Source organism: Gymnoscopelus braueri (assembly GCF_963280865.1).
Source record: "Gymnoscopelus braueri genome assembly, contig: SUPER_20_unloc_1, whole genome shotgun sequence".
Classification (NCBI taxonomy): domain Eukaryota; kingdom Metazoa; phylum Chordata; class Actinopteri; order Myctophiformes; family Myctophidae; genus Gymnoscopelus; species Gymnoscopelus braueri.
Window position 1 is genome coordinate 1,926,170 of NW_027660990.1, and position 14,790 is coordinate 1,940,959.

A 14,790-nucleotide genomic window follows, 5' to 3' on the forward strand; every position below is an offset into this window, starting at 1 on the left:
TGTTATTTTAAATTTCTACGTTTAGAACCAGTACATCTACATAAACGTTCATATCTCAAATATAAAGTGCTGACCCCACGGCCACAGAGTTTATAAGTTAAAACGGGTGGGTCTAAGTACCCGTATCTTCCGTAATGTTCAATAAAAAGCATTTTAATCCGATTGGTGGCCATTTTCTCAATTTCCTTCATATGCTTTCAACTACGCGACCCTATCGGTTGGAAGATGTACTGCACCCTGATACATTATAACTCTATGAGAAAATGGCCGTCGATTGGATTAAAATGTTTTTTCTTGAACAATACGGAAGATACGGTTACTTATACCCGGGCGTTTTAACTTTTTACATCCGTGGCCGTGGGGTAAACACTTTATATTTGAAATCTGAACATTTATGTAGATGTACGGGTTGTAAATGTAGAAATCTCAAAAACCAGGAACAAGTTGCGCCATGACTGTCATCAGTCATGTTTCAGGGCTAAAATAAACCGCGCTCGGCCAGATTACATTTCCGGTCTATTAACGTCGTCGGAAACGGAACGTGTGCATGCATGTATGTGTGTTTGCTGTGTGGAAATGGCCGGATACAGTTCTTGAGTAGGCGGGCTCTAGACCGGATGGCATGCATTAAAAGTTAAATAGACGCCAGGCTATTTTTACACCAACACTTGCTTGCGTTGCAACGTGCGTTATTGCTGGAACTTCTACTTGTTGTTGGTTGAGCTATGAGCTTGTAAATCGGCTCTTTTAGCCCTATATAAGTTATATTATGACAAATGCATGGTATTTATGGATTAATCTGAATGTCCTAATTGCTTACCCCACGGCTGTAACAAGTTAAAACGTTATACAATGTGAAACTGTCACACCGTGTGTGCTTGTAGATGGCTATTTTTCATCCAACTTTTTTTTATTTATTGTAGATCTACAGTGCGTTTTGAGCATATATATGCTTGTAGATCAGCTGTTTGTAATGAAGTAGTCTGTAGGGCTTAAAGTGTTAAACTTCTGATTTTGGTTGTGACAAATACATGAATGCTGCTTTAGATTTGTTTAATCTCATCATAATTTGGTATAATTGATTACATTTGGTTCCCCTGAGTTGGAAATGACACCTTTTCTCTCTGCAGACACACTGGGCCTGCAGACACTCTGGGCCCCTAGACACTCTGATGACAGATACTGTGACTGCTGCTGTGTTGTGATTCTGGTAAGTAATTTGAATCTTATAGAACTTAAATCAAGTCTAGTTTTTTTTTTAAATGGCAGATGTACAGTGTGATGCGTTGTGAGCTGGTAGATGCTTGTAATACAGCTATTTTCACCATTTGTCATGGTAAAGTCTAGGTTTTAAAGCAGGGGTCTTATGTTTTTCAAGCCACGTAATATCATATTCTATAATGCAGGGGTCTTCAACAGGAGGTCTGGGACCCCTAGGGGGTCCTTAGAGTTGCTTCAGGGGGTCCGCCAAATCTTTGTGTAATATTTGTTTTACCGTAACCACTTGAACTTTAGCATTCCTTTTTCTGAGGAGAACTTTAGCCAAAAGTAGCAGATCTACAAGCTCACAACACCTCGCGCTGCGAGGCGTTGTGAGCTTGTAGATCGGCTATTTTTGGCAAAGAGGTATAGGTGTAGAGGGGAAAAAAGAGCAGACCAAGTAAACAAAAAAAGTTTGTACATCTGCTATTTTTGAATAGCCAAAGAAATCTAAAATGACTCCTTTTCTCTCTGCAGACACACTGGGCCTGCAGACACTCTGGGCCCCTAGACACTCTGATGACAGATACTGTGACTGCTGCTGTGTTGTGATTCTGGTAAGTAATTTGAATCTTATAGAACTTAAATCAAGTCTAGTTTTTTTTTTAAATGGCAGATGTACAGTGTGATGCGTTGTGAGCTGGTAGATGCTTGTAATACAGCTATTTTCACCATTTGTCATGGTAAAGTCTAGGTTTTAAAGCAGGGGTCTTATGTTTTTCAAGCCACGTAATATCATATTCTATAATGCAGGGGTCTTCAACAGGAGGTCTGGGACCCCTAGGGGGTCCTTAGAGTTGCTTCAGGGGGTCCGCCAAATCTTTGTGTAATATTTGTTTTACCGTAACCACTTGAACTTTAGCATCCCTTTTTCTGAGGAGAACTTTAGCCAAAAGTAGCAGATCTACAAGCTCACAACACCTCGCGCTGCGAGGCGTTGTGAGCTTGTAGATCGGCTATTTTTGGCAAAGAGGTATAGGTGTAGAGGGGAAAAAAGAGCAGACCAAGTAAACAAAAAAAGTTTGTACATCTGCTATTTTTGAATAGCCAAAGAAATCTAAAATGACACCTTTTCTCTCTGCAGACACACTGGGCCTGCAGACACTCTGGGCCCCTAGACACTCTGATGACAGATACTGTGACTGCTGCTGTGTTGTGATTCTGGTAAGTAATTTGAATCTTATAGAACTTAAATCAAGTCTAGTTTTTTTTTTAAATGGCAGATGTACAGTGTGATGCGTTGTGAGCTGGTAGATGCTTGTAATACAGCTATTTTCACCATTTGTCATGGTAAAGTCTAGGTTTTAAAGCAGGGGTCTTATGTTTTTCAAGCCACGTAATATCATATTCTATAATGCAGGGGTCTTCAACAGGAGGTCTGGGACCCCTAGGGGGTCCTTAGAGTTGCTTCAGGGGGTCCGCCAAATCTTTGTGTAATATTTGTTTTACCGTAACCACCTGAACTTTAGCATTCCTTTTTCTGAGGAGAACTTTAGCCAAAAGTAGCAGATCTACAAGCTCACAACACCTCGCGCTGCGAGGCGTTGTGAGCTTGTAGATCGGCTATTTTTGGCAAAGAGGTATAGGTGTAGAGGGGAAAAAAGAGCAGACCAAGTAAACAAAAAAAGTTTGTACATCTGCTATTTTTGAATAGCCAAAGAAATCTAAAATGACACCTTTTCTCTCTGCAGACACACTGGGCCTGCAGACACTCTGGGCCCCTAGACACTCTGATGACAGATACTGTGACTGCTGCTGTGTTGTGATTCTGGTAAGTAATTTGAATCTTATAGAACTTAAATCAAGTCTAGTTTTTTTTTTTAAATGGCAGATGTACAGTGTGATGCGTTGTGAGCTGGTAGATGCTTGTAATACAGCTATTTTCACCATTTGTCATGGTAAAGTCTAGGTTTTAAAGCAGGGGTCTTATGTTTTTCAAGCCACGTAATATCATATTCTATAATGCAGGGGTCTTCAACAGGAGGTCTGGGACCCCTAGGGGGTCCTTAGAGTTGCTTCAGGGGGTCCGCCAAATCTTTGTGTAATATTTGTTTTACCGTAACCACTTGAACTTTAGCATCCCTTTTTCTGAGGAGAACTTTAGCCAAAAGTAGCAGATCTACAAGCTCACAACACCTCGCGCTGCGAGGCGTTGTGAGCTTGTAGATCGGCTATTTTTGGCAAAGAGGTATAGGTGTAGAGGGGAAAAAAGAGCAGACCAAGTAAACAAAAAAAGTTTGTACATCTGCTATTTTTGAATAGCCAAAGAAATCTAAAATGACTCCTTTTCTCTCTGCAGACACACTGGGCCTGCAGACACTCTGGGCCCCTAGACACTCTGATGACAGATACTGTGACTGCTGCTGTGTTGTGATTCTGGTAAGTAATTTGAATCTTATAGAACTTAAATCAAGTCTAGTTTTTTTTTTTAATGGCAGATGTACAGTGTGATGCGTTGTGAGCTGGTAGATGCTTGTAATACAGCTATTTTCACCATTTGTCATGGTAAAGTCTAGGTTTTAAAGCAGGGGTCTTATGTTTTTCAAGCCACGTAATATCATATTCTATAATGCAGGGGTCTTCAACAGGAGGTCTGGGACCCCTAGGGGGTCCTTAGAGTTGCTTCAGGGGGTCCGCCAAATCTTTGTGTAATATTTGTTTTACCGTAACCACTTGAACTTTAGCATCCCTTTTTCTGAGGAGAACTTTAGCCAAAAGTAGCAGATCTACAAGCTCACAACACCTCGCGCTGCGAGGCGTTGTGAGCTTGTAGATCGGCTATTTTTGGCAAAGAGGTATAGGTGTAGAGGGAAAAAAGAGCAGACCAAGTAAACAAAAAAAGTTTGTACAGCTGCTATTTTTGAATAGCCAAAGAAATCTAAAATGACTCCTTTTCTCTCTGCAGACACTCTGGGCCTGCAGACACTCTGCTCTACAGATACTGTGACTGCTGCTGTGTTTTTTGTGTTTGCTGTGTGATTTTGGTAAGTAATTTGAATCTTATCAATCTTATTTTCACCATTTCTCATGGTGAAGTCTAGGTTTTAAAGCAGGGGTCTTTGTTTTTCAAGCCAAGGTAATATCATAATATATAACGTGTTTCAGATTAAACCGTATGGGAAGGTGCTGGATTGAGATACATTTTATGAGCAAGTAAAGAATCCATACACTTGGATCCATGCAGATCTCATTTTAGTGCTGCAAGCATTAAAGGGATAGTTCACCCCAAAAATACTTTTTTAATATCGATTAGTCACCCCATGGAAACTTGAATTCAATTCCATGGATTTTGTTTTTGTCACATTCCTAAGCCAATAATTTGATGACTGGCAATGGTTTCTGTAGGAGACACAAAGAGTCTCCTTTGTGTCTCCTGCCTACCTACTTCAACAGTTGCAAAATATTCGGTTGAAGGTCAGCTGGTATAGTAGAGTTGTTTTGATATTTATTTGGTATTTGGTTATTTCAGTATCATCACTTAACTGTCCATGTTGGTTACTTTGTCCCCCCCCACCCCACCCTCTTTTTCAGTAAGTTAACTAATGTGGAAATGCAAAGACTGTGATATTACAAAATCAAGAAGGTCAGAGCTTCTCAAGCATTACAGAATTGATCACGGACATTTTGGACGTCGTCATCCCTACCCATGCACATATTTAACCTGCCCTTGTTCGTTTAAGACCTGGAATGCCCTTAAGAGTCATTTGTCAAGGAGCCACCCTCAACTTGCCACTGAAAAGGCTGAACTGACAACTTTTACATGCCTTTTGTGTGCATACAAACAAAGCACAACTTTGAAAGACTATTTGCACCACATTGGACAGCATCTGCAAAAATTTGAAACAGTTGAATGTATTTTTCAAGGATGCCCATATAAGACAAATATTTATGGAGCCTTCAGGACTCATAAGTCCCGAAAACACAAGGAATCTTCTATAAATGATTTAAAGCCTGGCATTGCTCAGAGTTTAAGGCCAGACCCTAGTCATCCCTCTCAAGATTCAATTGTTAGCAATGAATTGCAGGAGAATATTTCAGACGATGAGTCAAATGCCTCTGCCCATGAAACGCAAAATGTTGAAGATGTGTCCCGTTCTATAGAGCGTAAATTTGCCTCAGTTTTATTGAAATTGGAGAATGTTTTTCTGGTCTCTGGTGTGGCTGTTAATGACCTCTTGCAGGAGCTACAGTATTTGTTAACTACGGTTTCAGTCCCTGTTGCCTATCAAAAAATAACCCTGCTATTGCAGAAACATAATTGCCAGGTTGATGCAGCTATTGTGCAGGAATTGGCTTCTGTTCTCTGCGAGTCACATCCCATTCCAACAGCAATTGGAGGTCTCCTCTCCACTGTGTGGAAACGGAAGGCATATTACAAAACTAATTTTGGTGTTGTAGAACCCATAGAGTATGTGCTTGACCGTAAAGAGAAACGATCATTTCAGTATGTTCCCATACTTAAATCTTTGCAGCAGATTCTTAATTGCGACTCAATACTTGACAAAGCAATCAATTTGAAATCAAATTACATAGCAGGTGATCAACTAAAATACACAAGCTTTTTTGATTCTCTCAATTGCCAACAGAATGCAATATTTTCTGAGACTGCCATTTCATTGATCTTGTATATTGATGATTTTGAAATATGTAATCCTATTGGCACATCAAGGAAGAAACACAAAGTATGTGGAGTTTATTGGACTTTAGGTAATTTACCTCCAGGCTCCAACTCATCCCTGTCTGCCATAAATTTATGTGCCTTGATTAATAGCAAGGATGTTAAGGATTATCGTTATGAAAAAGTGTTGGAGCCTTTGTTAGATGACCTTGTCACCTTGGAGAAGCATGGTGTTTTCATCTCAAAACTGGGAAGGACGATAAAGGGCACTGTTCAATGTATTGTTGCAGACAACCTTGGTGCACATGGCATTGCAGGATTTGTGGAGGGTTTCACAGGAACCTATCCGTGCAGATTTTGTACAGGAATGAAGGCAGAATTTCAGACTACAGAAGTGTCATCAGGAACATTCTGTCGGAGAACAGAAGCAATTCATGGTGCTCATCTTGAGGCTATCAGACAAAATAATTTGGAAACTCATTATGGTGTGAGAGATGTTTGTGTAATATCAGATAAGCTGTCTTACTTCAATGTTACAACTGGTTTCCCCCCTGATGTTATGCACGACCTCTTTGAGGGAATTGTACCTAGAGAGATAGCATTGTGCTTGACTGTGTTAATATCTAAAAAATATTTGAAATTGGTCGACTTGAATGAGGCAATTCAAAACTTTCCTTTCAAATGGAATGACAAAACAAATAGTCCCCACACAGTACCCCTCACATTTTCCAAAAGGAAAACAATAGGAGGTAATGCCCATGAAAACTGGAGCCTGCTGAGGTTTTTACCTCTTTTGATTGGAAACAGAGTGCCTGTCAGTGAACCTGCCTGGGGAATTCTAAATGACTTGAAAGACATTGTAGACCTTGTCGTCGCACCTGTTCACACCCAAGAATCTATAGCTTATCTGCAGTTTAAGATATCTGAACATAGGGTAAGGTACCAAGAGGTTTTCCCTCACATCAAACTTTTGCCCAAACACCACTATTTGGAGCATTATCCTGAGCTAATAGAGCAGTTTGGTCCCCTGGTTGCTCTATGGACAATGAGATTCGAGGCGAAACATAGCTTCTTCAAAAGGGTTGTGCGGCACACAAACTGTTACAAAAATGTGCTCCTATCATTGGCACAGAGGCATCAGTTTCATATGGCACATGAATTGCACTTGTGCAGTTTCCTAACACGCACTCTGGAAGTTAAAAATGTTTCCACTCTTTCAATTGATCTTCTGAAGGAAGAAATAGCACATGCTGTGAGGCAGAAGAACCTAAATGTGGATATTTTGTGTATGGCCAAAGATGTAACCTATGAAGGCCTCAACTACAGGGATGGCATGATTATTGCAATTGGGGAGTTTTCTGGTATGCCAGAGTTTGGTGAAATAATTCAGATGATTGTTCTCCAAGAGAAACCAGTATTTATTATCAGAAAGCTTGATGCTTGGTACACTGAACATTTCAGAGCCTTTATCCTGACCACAGCCTGTACTAGGGCTATTGAACTGGTTGAACACCAGAATCTTAAAGACCCATACCCACTGGCTTGCTACACTGTTGGAGGGATTGGCATGGTGGTTCCAAAGCGATACATACATGTTTAAGGTTATTATTACTATTACATATTGTGATCAAAGTTTCATGGCTTGGATACCAATTTTATCCAATCAGGAGAGAGAATCCCATAAAGATAATTTAACTTCAGTTGTATAGTTTCATGTCCAATTTCGCTTTTTTATCCTGAGTTCTTTCTCTTGATTGGATAAAGTTGGTATTCCAGCCTGAATGTTTTCTTTTTTACCGAGCTGGAAAGAGAGGGAGACCCCTGTTACTGAACAAACACATTATTGCATTGAATACTATCACAGTAGCTATTTAACACTTATTTTAAAGTGTGTATATATATATCATTTTATTTTTTTGATATTAATCATTGTTATGAGTGTATATCAATAACAATGGTCTCCATCCAGCTCTTAAATAACCAGAGAATACATTTTCAGGTGGGTTAGGGTTACAAATGTCATCTAATCATGAGAGCACCACAAAGCTCATTTATCAACTTGTGTTCCAGTTTGAAATGTGTTTCACTGCTAATTTCACTTGTTTATCATGTGTCCTGTATTAGTTATTTTCCTGATTGGGTAAATTGTTATCTTGACTTGAGAACGTATTTTCTGTTTACTGGAGAGATGAGGAGACCCCTGTTACTGAACAAACACTCAATGTATGAATGAATAGTTATCCGTAATATTACTAATTGTATTCACTTTTTCTCCAACTCAGAATCTGTTGACCATGGCCCAAAACAAGACTGCAAAGCTGATGGTTCAATTGAGTGATGAGGATAGAAGGAAGTTGATTCTGCCAGACGGGATTCCAGAAACAATGGAGGAGCTTCTTGTTAATGTCAGGGACACTTGTGGAATAAGAGGGAACTTCAGGCTTCAATACCAGGACAAAGAATTTGGTGTATTTTTAACTTTGACAAATACTGGAGACCTTGAGAATCTTGGTATTATAAAAGTAATCTCATTGCCTGATGAAGGTGCAGCCCCAACGACTGAATTGGCCCAGTGTCATAATGAACGTTTGTCCACTTGTTCTACTGAGACTGACGATACGATACTCCTTTCCTCGCCTGACTCCGTTTCCTCAAGAACTGAACAATGGCCAAGAGTATTTCCCATTCCAGTCTTTTCTTATGATACTGAACTGCAGTTGGAGAGAGGGAATGCAGCTTACCTGGCAGATGGTACAAGGTTCATTGTCACTACAAAGATGAAACAAGACATTCTTCAGAAGATATGTGACACCGTCTACAAGTATAAATCTTACACCGTCAAAGAAGACTTAGCTGAAGTTGCACAGGCACTGGTCAACAAGCACCCCTGCTTGAAAGAGCCGGGGTCATTCAACGGTGCCTATGGGTGGAGAGTGAGAATATCAGATAAGGTGAATAACTTCCGCACCCTTCTGAAGGGGCTTGGATGCCCAGAGTTTGCTGTCAATTCCATGAAGAACAAGGCTCCAGGTGATGCCTATCCAGCAAAGAATATCAAACGTCCTAAACGTGGTGAGGCCAACCATATGCCATCCTTTCCAGTTGGTGAGACGGCAGAGCAACTTGAAATGGAGCGCCAGGCACTTCTGAAGGAGGTGAAGAAAAGGAACAATGACAGGATCATCAGAGGAAAAATGGCCAAGACGTTTGCCCTACTGAGACAAGAAATAGTGGATAAACAGCCCAGGGTGGAAGTGCTGCAGGAGCGATGGCCAGCACTATTTGGAGAAGAGGAGGTACTGGCTGACTTATTGTAACTTATGTATATCTGTGTCATGTGTGTGGTGTGCTCTGGTTTTGCTGTGACACTACTTGTCTCAGAAGAACTGCCTGCTGCTGTCTTTCAATCCATCACCCGCTCCTGTTTCCCTTGCTCTCGACATCCCTGCCTACTCCTCTCTCCCACCCGTGTCCCTCTGTCATCCCTCTCTCCCTAGCTGTCTCTACCTCACCACCTGCATTTCTCTCCTACCCCTACCTGCCTGCCTTCATATATCTAATATGAAATCTGTTGTATATTTCAGGTAGGTGCAGAATTCCAGCGCATCACCACAGTCCCGCTCCAAGCAAGATTTATGGCATCTCTGGATAAACAGAGCGGTGATCTGCTTCAGATTATCCGGAGCAAAGGAGGAGCTATCCGTGAAAAAACAAAGGATACACTTCAAGTTATGGATCAGGTATGAAATGCATGTGGATAATTTGATTTCATTATGTCGGTAATGTTAAGTTGTATTTAAAGGTATTAAATGTTTTCAAACATCTGTTCTAGAGTATGGAAATAAACGTCCGAAGAGAGTGTCTCCTCAAGTGCCTCATCATGTACCTGGGTGAAGATGTGAGCTGCCTGATCAAAGAGTTCCTGGTAAGGCAATTAAGTACTGCCATCTTTTAACCCAGTTTAGACCGGTTAGATTGTCACTTTAATTGCTATGCTATCTATCTGAAAGAACAGGTGAGTCTGTCAGTCTAGTCTATCTATCTGAGAGAACAGGTGAGTCTGTCAGTCTTGTCCGTCTATCTGAGAGAACAGGTGAGTCTGTCAGTCTTGTCCGTCTATCTGAGAGAACAGGTGAGTCTGTCAGTCTTGTCCGTCTATCTGAGAGAACAGGTGAGTCTGTCAGTCTTGTCCGTCTATCTGAGAGAACAGGTGAGTCTGTCAGTCTTGTCTATATATCTGAGAGAACAGGTGAGTCTGTCAGTCTTGTCTGTCTATCTGAGAGAACAGGTGAGTCTGTCAGTCTTGTCTGTCTATCTGAGAGAACAGGTGAGTCTGTCAGTCTTGTCCGTCTATCTGAGTGAACAGGTGAGTCTGTCAGTCTTGTCCGTCTATCTGAGAGAACAGGTGAGTCTGTCAGTCTTGTCCGTCTATCTGAAAGAACAGGTGAGTCTGTCAGTCTTGTCTGTCTATCTGAGAGAACAGGTGAGTCTGTCAGTCTTGTCTGTCTATCTGAGAGAACAGGTGAGTCTGTCAGTCTTGTCCGTCTATCTGAAAGAACAGGTGAGTCTGTCAGTCTTGTCTGTCTATCTGAGAGAACAGGTGAGTCTGTCAGTCTTGTCCGTCTATCTGAAAGAACAGGTGCGTCTCAGTCTTGTCTATCTAACTGAAAAATGCTAATGTTCTCTCTTTCTCCCTCCTTGTCTGTCTGTCTTCAGGTTGTCCAGAAAGATGAGGCTGAGACGGAGCTTGCGAACACCACCATGGGGGTGTTTGTCCTGCGTGAAAATCAAGGTCCTCTCAGCGAACCGGTGGAAATTGGCATCATTATTGATGGTGTTGAGGTACTCAGTGGCCTGTCCTCAGTTGCTTCTGCCTGTGCCATGCTGTTTGGCCTTATCTATGCCCTGGACTTAAAGTATCCGGAAGGGCTCAAGTTTAGTTTTGAGGCCTTTCAGAAAATCATCATGGACATAGAGCGCAAAAAGATGTCAAAAAGGGTACAGAACCTTGCAGCAAAGCTGCAAGATCTTGTGTAAACTCTTTACTTGGAGCAAGGTTAAGTGTGAGCCTTATAAATCACATCTTTACTTGGAGAAAGGTTAATTGTGAGCCTTACAAATCACACATTCTGTTTAAGACATTGTCCCTAAATTTTGTTTTATTTGTAAAAGAATTGTATGGATAGAGATGAAGCATTTGAGCCAACCGGTAAAACCTCAGCCAAAATGTGACAGATTTTATGTTCTTTAGATTTTAACAGAGCCTCATGGACATGGAGCGCAGAAAGATGTCAAAAAGGGTACAGATCCTTGCAGCAAAGCTGCAAGATCTTGTGTAAACTCTTTACTTGGAGCAAGGTTAAGTGTGAGCCTTATAAATCACATCTTTACTTGGAGAAAGGTTAATTGTGAGCCTTACAAATCACACATTCTGTTTAAGACATTGTCCCTAAATTTTGTTTTATTTGTAAAATAATTGTATGGATAGAGATGAAGCATTTGAGCCAACCGGTAAAACCTCAGCCAAAATGGGACAGATTTTATGTTCTTTAGATTTTAACAGAGCCTCATGGACATGGAGCGCAAAAAGATGTCAAAAAGGGTACAGATCTGCAAAGCTGCAAGATCTTGTGTAAACTCTTTACTTGGAGAAAGGTTAATGTGAGCCTTAGAAATCACATCTTTACTTGGAGAAAGGTTAATGTGAGCCTTAAAAATCACATCTTTACTTGGAGAAAGGTTAATGTGAGCCTTAAAAATCACATCTTTACTTGGAGAAAGGTTGATTGTGAGCCTTAGAAATCATATCTTTACTTGGAGAAAGGTTAATGTGAGCCTTAGAAATCACATCTTTACTTGGAGAAAGGTTAATGTGAGCCTTATAAATCACACATTCTGTTTAAAACATTGTCCCTATTTTTTTTATTTTTTTGTAAAAGAATTGTATGGATAGAGATGGAGCATTTGAGCCAACCTGTAAAACCTCAGCCAAAATGGGACAGATTTTATGTTCTTTAGATTTTAAATGGACAGAGAGCAAAAAGATGTCCAAAGGGAAATAGCACATGCTGTGAGGCAGAAGAACCTAAATGTGGATATTTTGTGTATGGCCAAAGATGTAACCTATGAAGGCCTCAACTACAGGGATGGCATGATTATTGCAATTGGGGAGTTTTCTGGTATGCCAGAGTTTGGTGAAATAATTCAGATGATTGTTCTCCAAGAGAAACCAGTATTTATTATCAGAAAGCTTGATGCTTTTATAGCCTTATAAATCACATCTTTACTTGGAGAAAGGTTGATTGTGAGCCTTAGAAATCACATCTTTACTTGGAGAAAGGTTAATGTGAGCCTTATAAATCACATCTTTACTTGGAGAAAGGTTAATGTGAGCCTTATAAATCACATCTTTACTTGGAGAAAGGTTAATGTGAGCCTTATAAATCACACATTCTGTTTAAAACATTGTCCCTATTTTTTTTTATTTATTTGTAAAAGAATTGTATGGATAGAGATGGAGCATTTGAGCCAACCTGTAAAACCTCAGCCAAAATGGGACAGATTTTATGTTCTTTAGATTTTAAATGGACAGAGAGCAAAAAGATGTCCAAAGGGTACAGAACCTTGCAAGGACTTGTGTAAACGATGCGAGTCACATCCCATTCCAACAGCAATTGGAGGTCTCCTCTCCACTGTGTGGAAACGGAAGGCATATTACAAAACTAATTTTGGTGTTGTAGAACCCATAGAGTATGTGCTTGACCGTAAAGAGAAACGATCATTTCAGTATGTTCCCATACTTAAATCTTTGCAGCAGATTCTTAATTGCGACTCAATACTTGACAAAGCAATCAATTTGAAATCAAATTACATAGCAGGTGATCAACTAAAATACACAAGCTTTTTTGATTCTCTCAATTGCCAACAGAATGCAATATTTTCTGAGACTGCCATTTATAGCCTTATAAATCACATCTTTACTTGGAGAAAGGTTGATTGTGAGCCTTAGAAATCACATCTTTACTTGGAGAAAGGTTAATGTGAGCCTTAGAAATCACATCTTTACTTGGAGAAAGGTTAATGTGAGCCTTAGAAATCACATCTTTACTTGGAGAAAGGTTAATGTGAGCCTTATAAATCACATCTTTACTTGGAGAAAGGTTAATGTGAGCCTTATAAATCACACATTCTGTTTAAAACATTGTCCCTATTTTTTTTTATTTATTTGTAAAAGAATTGTATGGATAGAGATGGAGCATTTGAGCCAACCTGTAAAACCTCAGCCAAAATGGGACAGATTTTATGTTCTTTAGATTTTAAATGGACAGAGAGCAAAAAGATGTCCAAAGGGTACAGAACCTTGCAAGGACTTGTGTAAACGATTTACTTGGAGCCAGATTAATTGTGAGACTTACTAATCTCACACACACTTCGTTTAACCCATTTAGGGGGCGTGAACCCCTATTTCTAACTATACTTTTCAGGACAGGAACCCCTTTTGGGGTTGTTGCTATGTACAGTATATAGCAACATACTTATTTATTTTTTTAAAGCTAGTTTTTCAGAAAACTTCACCTATCCGTGCAGATTTTGTACAGCAGAGAAGGCCGAATGCGTAACATTGGACAGCATCTGCTAAATTTTGGAACTGTTACATGTATTTTTCAAGGGTGCCCATATAAGACAAATCTTTATGGAGCCTTCAGGACTCAGAAGTCCAGAAACCACAAGGCATCTTCTATAAATTTAGTCCCCTGGTTGCTCTATGGACAATGAGATTCGAGGCGAAACATAGCTTCTTCAAAAGGGTTGTGCGGCACACAAACTGTTACAAAAATGTGCTCCTATCATTGGCACAGAGGCATTAGTTTCATATGGCACATGAATTGCACTTGTGCAGTTTCCTAACACGCACTCTGGAAGTTAAAAATGTTTCCACTCTTTCAATTGATCTTCTGAAGGAAGAAATGGCACATGCTGTTGTTGCTTTTTAATTTAAAACCTGGCATTGCTCAGAGTTTCCCTCTCAAGATTCAAGCAATGAATTGCAGGAGAATATTTCAGATGATGAGTCAAGTGCTTCTGTCCATGAAATGCAAAATGTTGAAGATGTGTCCTGTTCTATTGTGTAAATTTGCCTCAGTTTTATTTAACCCATGCATTTGACCTAAGTCCAATTCTAAAAACGCCTTCTAAATCCTGACCAAAGTTTTCTGAAAAACTTCAAACATTATGTATGTTGCTATATACTGTACATACAACAAATGTGTTAAGTTGGAGCATGATTTTCTTGTCTCTGGTGTGGCTGTTTATGACTTCTTGCAGGAAGCTACAGTATTTTTTGGTTTCAGTCCCTGTTTACAAGCTTTTTTCTCCCCCAATATTTTCTGAGACTGCCATTTCATTGATCTTGTATATTGATGATTTAGCAGAGCCTTTTTTACTGTTTACTGTTACAGAGTACAGACTGATAGGATTACTGACTGACTGATTGTGAGACAGACTGGGTTAGTCTAATATAGCCTTAAGGCTCTGCTATTTTTAAGGAAGAGGTAACATTCCATTGGCAGCTAGCAAATTGCCAAAGATGTGTTCAAAATGGTCCGGCAGTCATGTTGTCAGGCAATTTGTGAAGGTGTAAAATACCTTGCCTGGACCTCATGACAATTTTGAATGTTTTCCTTGAAATGTGTTTTATCACTGTTTTATCACTGATATTGTATGTTAAATTTGTTAAAATAGGTCTGATTTTACAGATTTGTACTCAGGAAGACGCCATAATAAATGTTGAATATAAATTTGTGTCTCTTCGTAATTTCAAGTGTATTTTTAAACTTGGAGTAAAGTAATTAGTTTACTTGTAACAGGTTGAAACAAACGCATTAGGTTTTGTTAAAGAGAAAAAATTACTT

General features: G+C 39.8%; 1 protein-coding gene across 1 annotated transcript; it reads left to right on the forward strand.

The window, feature by feature from the left end:
* Positions 1-8,655: 8,655 nt before the first annotated feature.
* LOC308076657 (uncharacterized protein) lies at positions 8,656-11,431 on the forward strand (the record flags this gene model as incomplete). The annotated part of the gene is made up of 4 exons (XM_080457367.1): positions 8,656-9,174; positions 9,463-9,618; positions 9,711-9,803; positions 10,595-11,431. 4 exons carry the CDS (start codon positions 8,656-8,658, stop codon positions 10,913-10,915), a joined length of 1,089 nt encoding a protein of 362 aa, XP_080313493.1. The 3' UTR covers positions 10,916-11,431.
* Between the last annotated feature and the right edge of the window lie 3,359 nt (positions 11,432-14,790).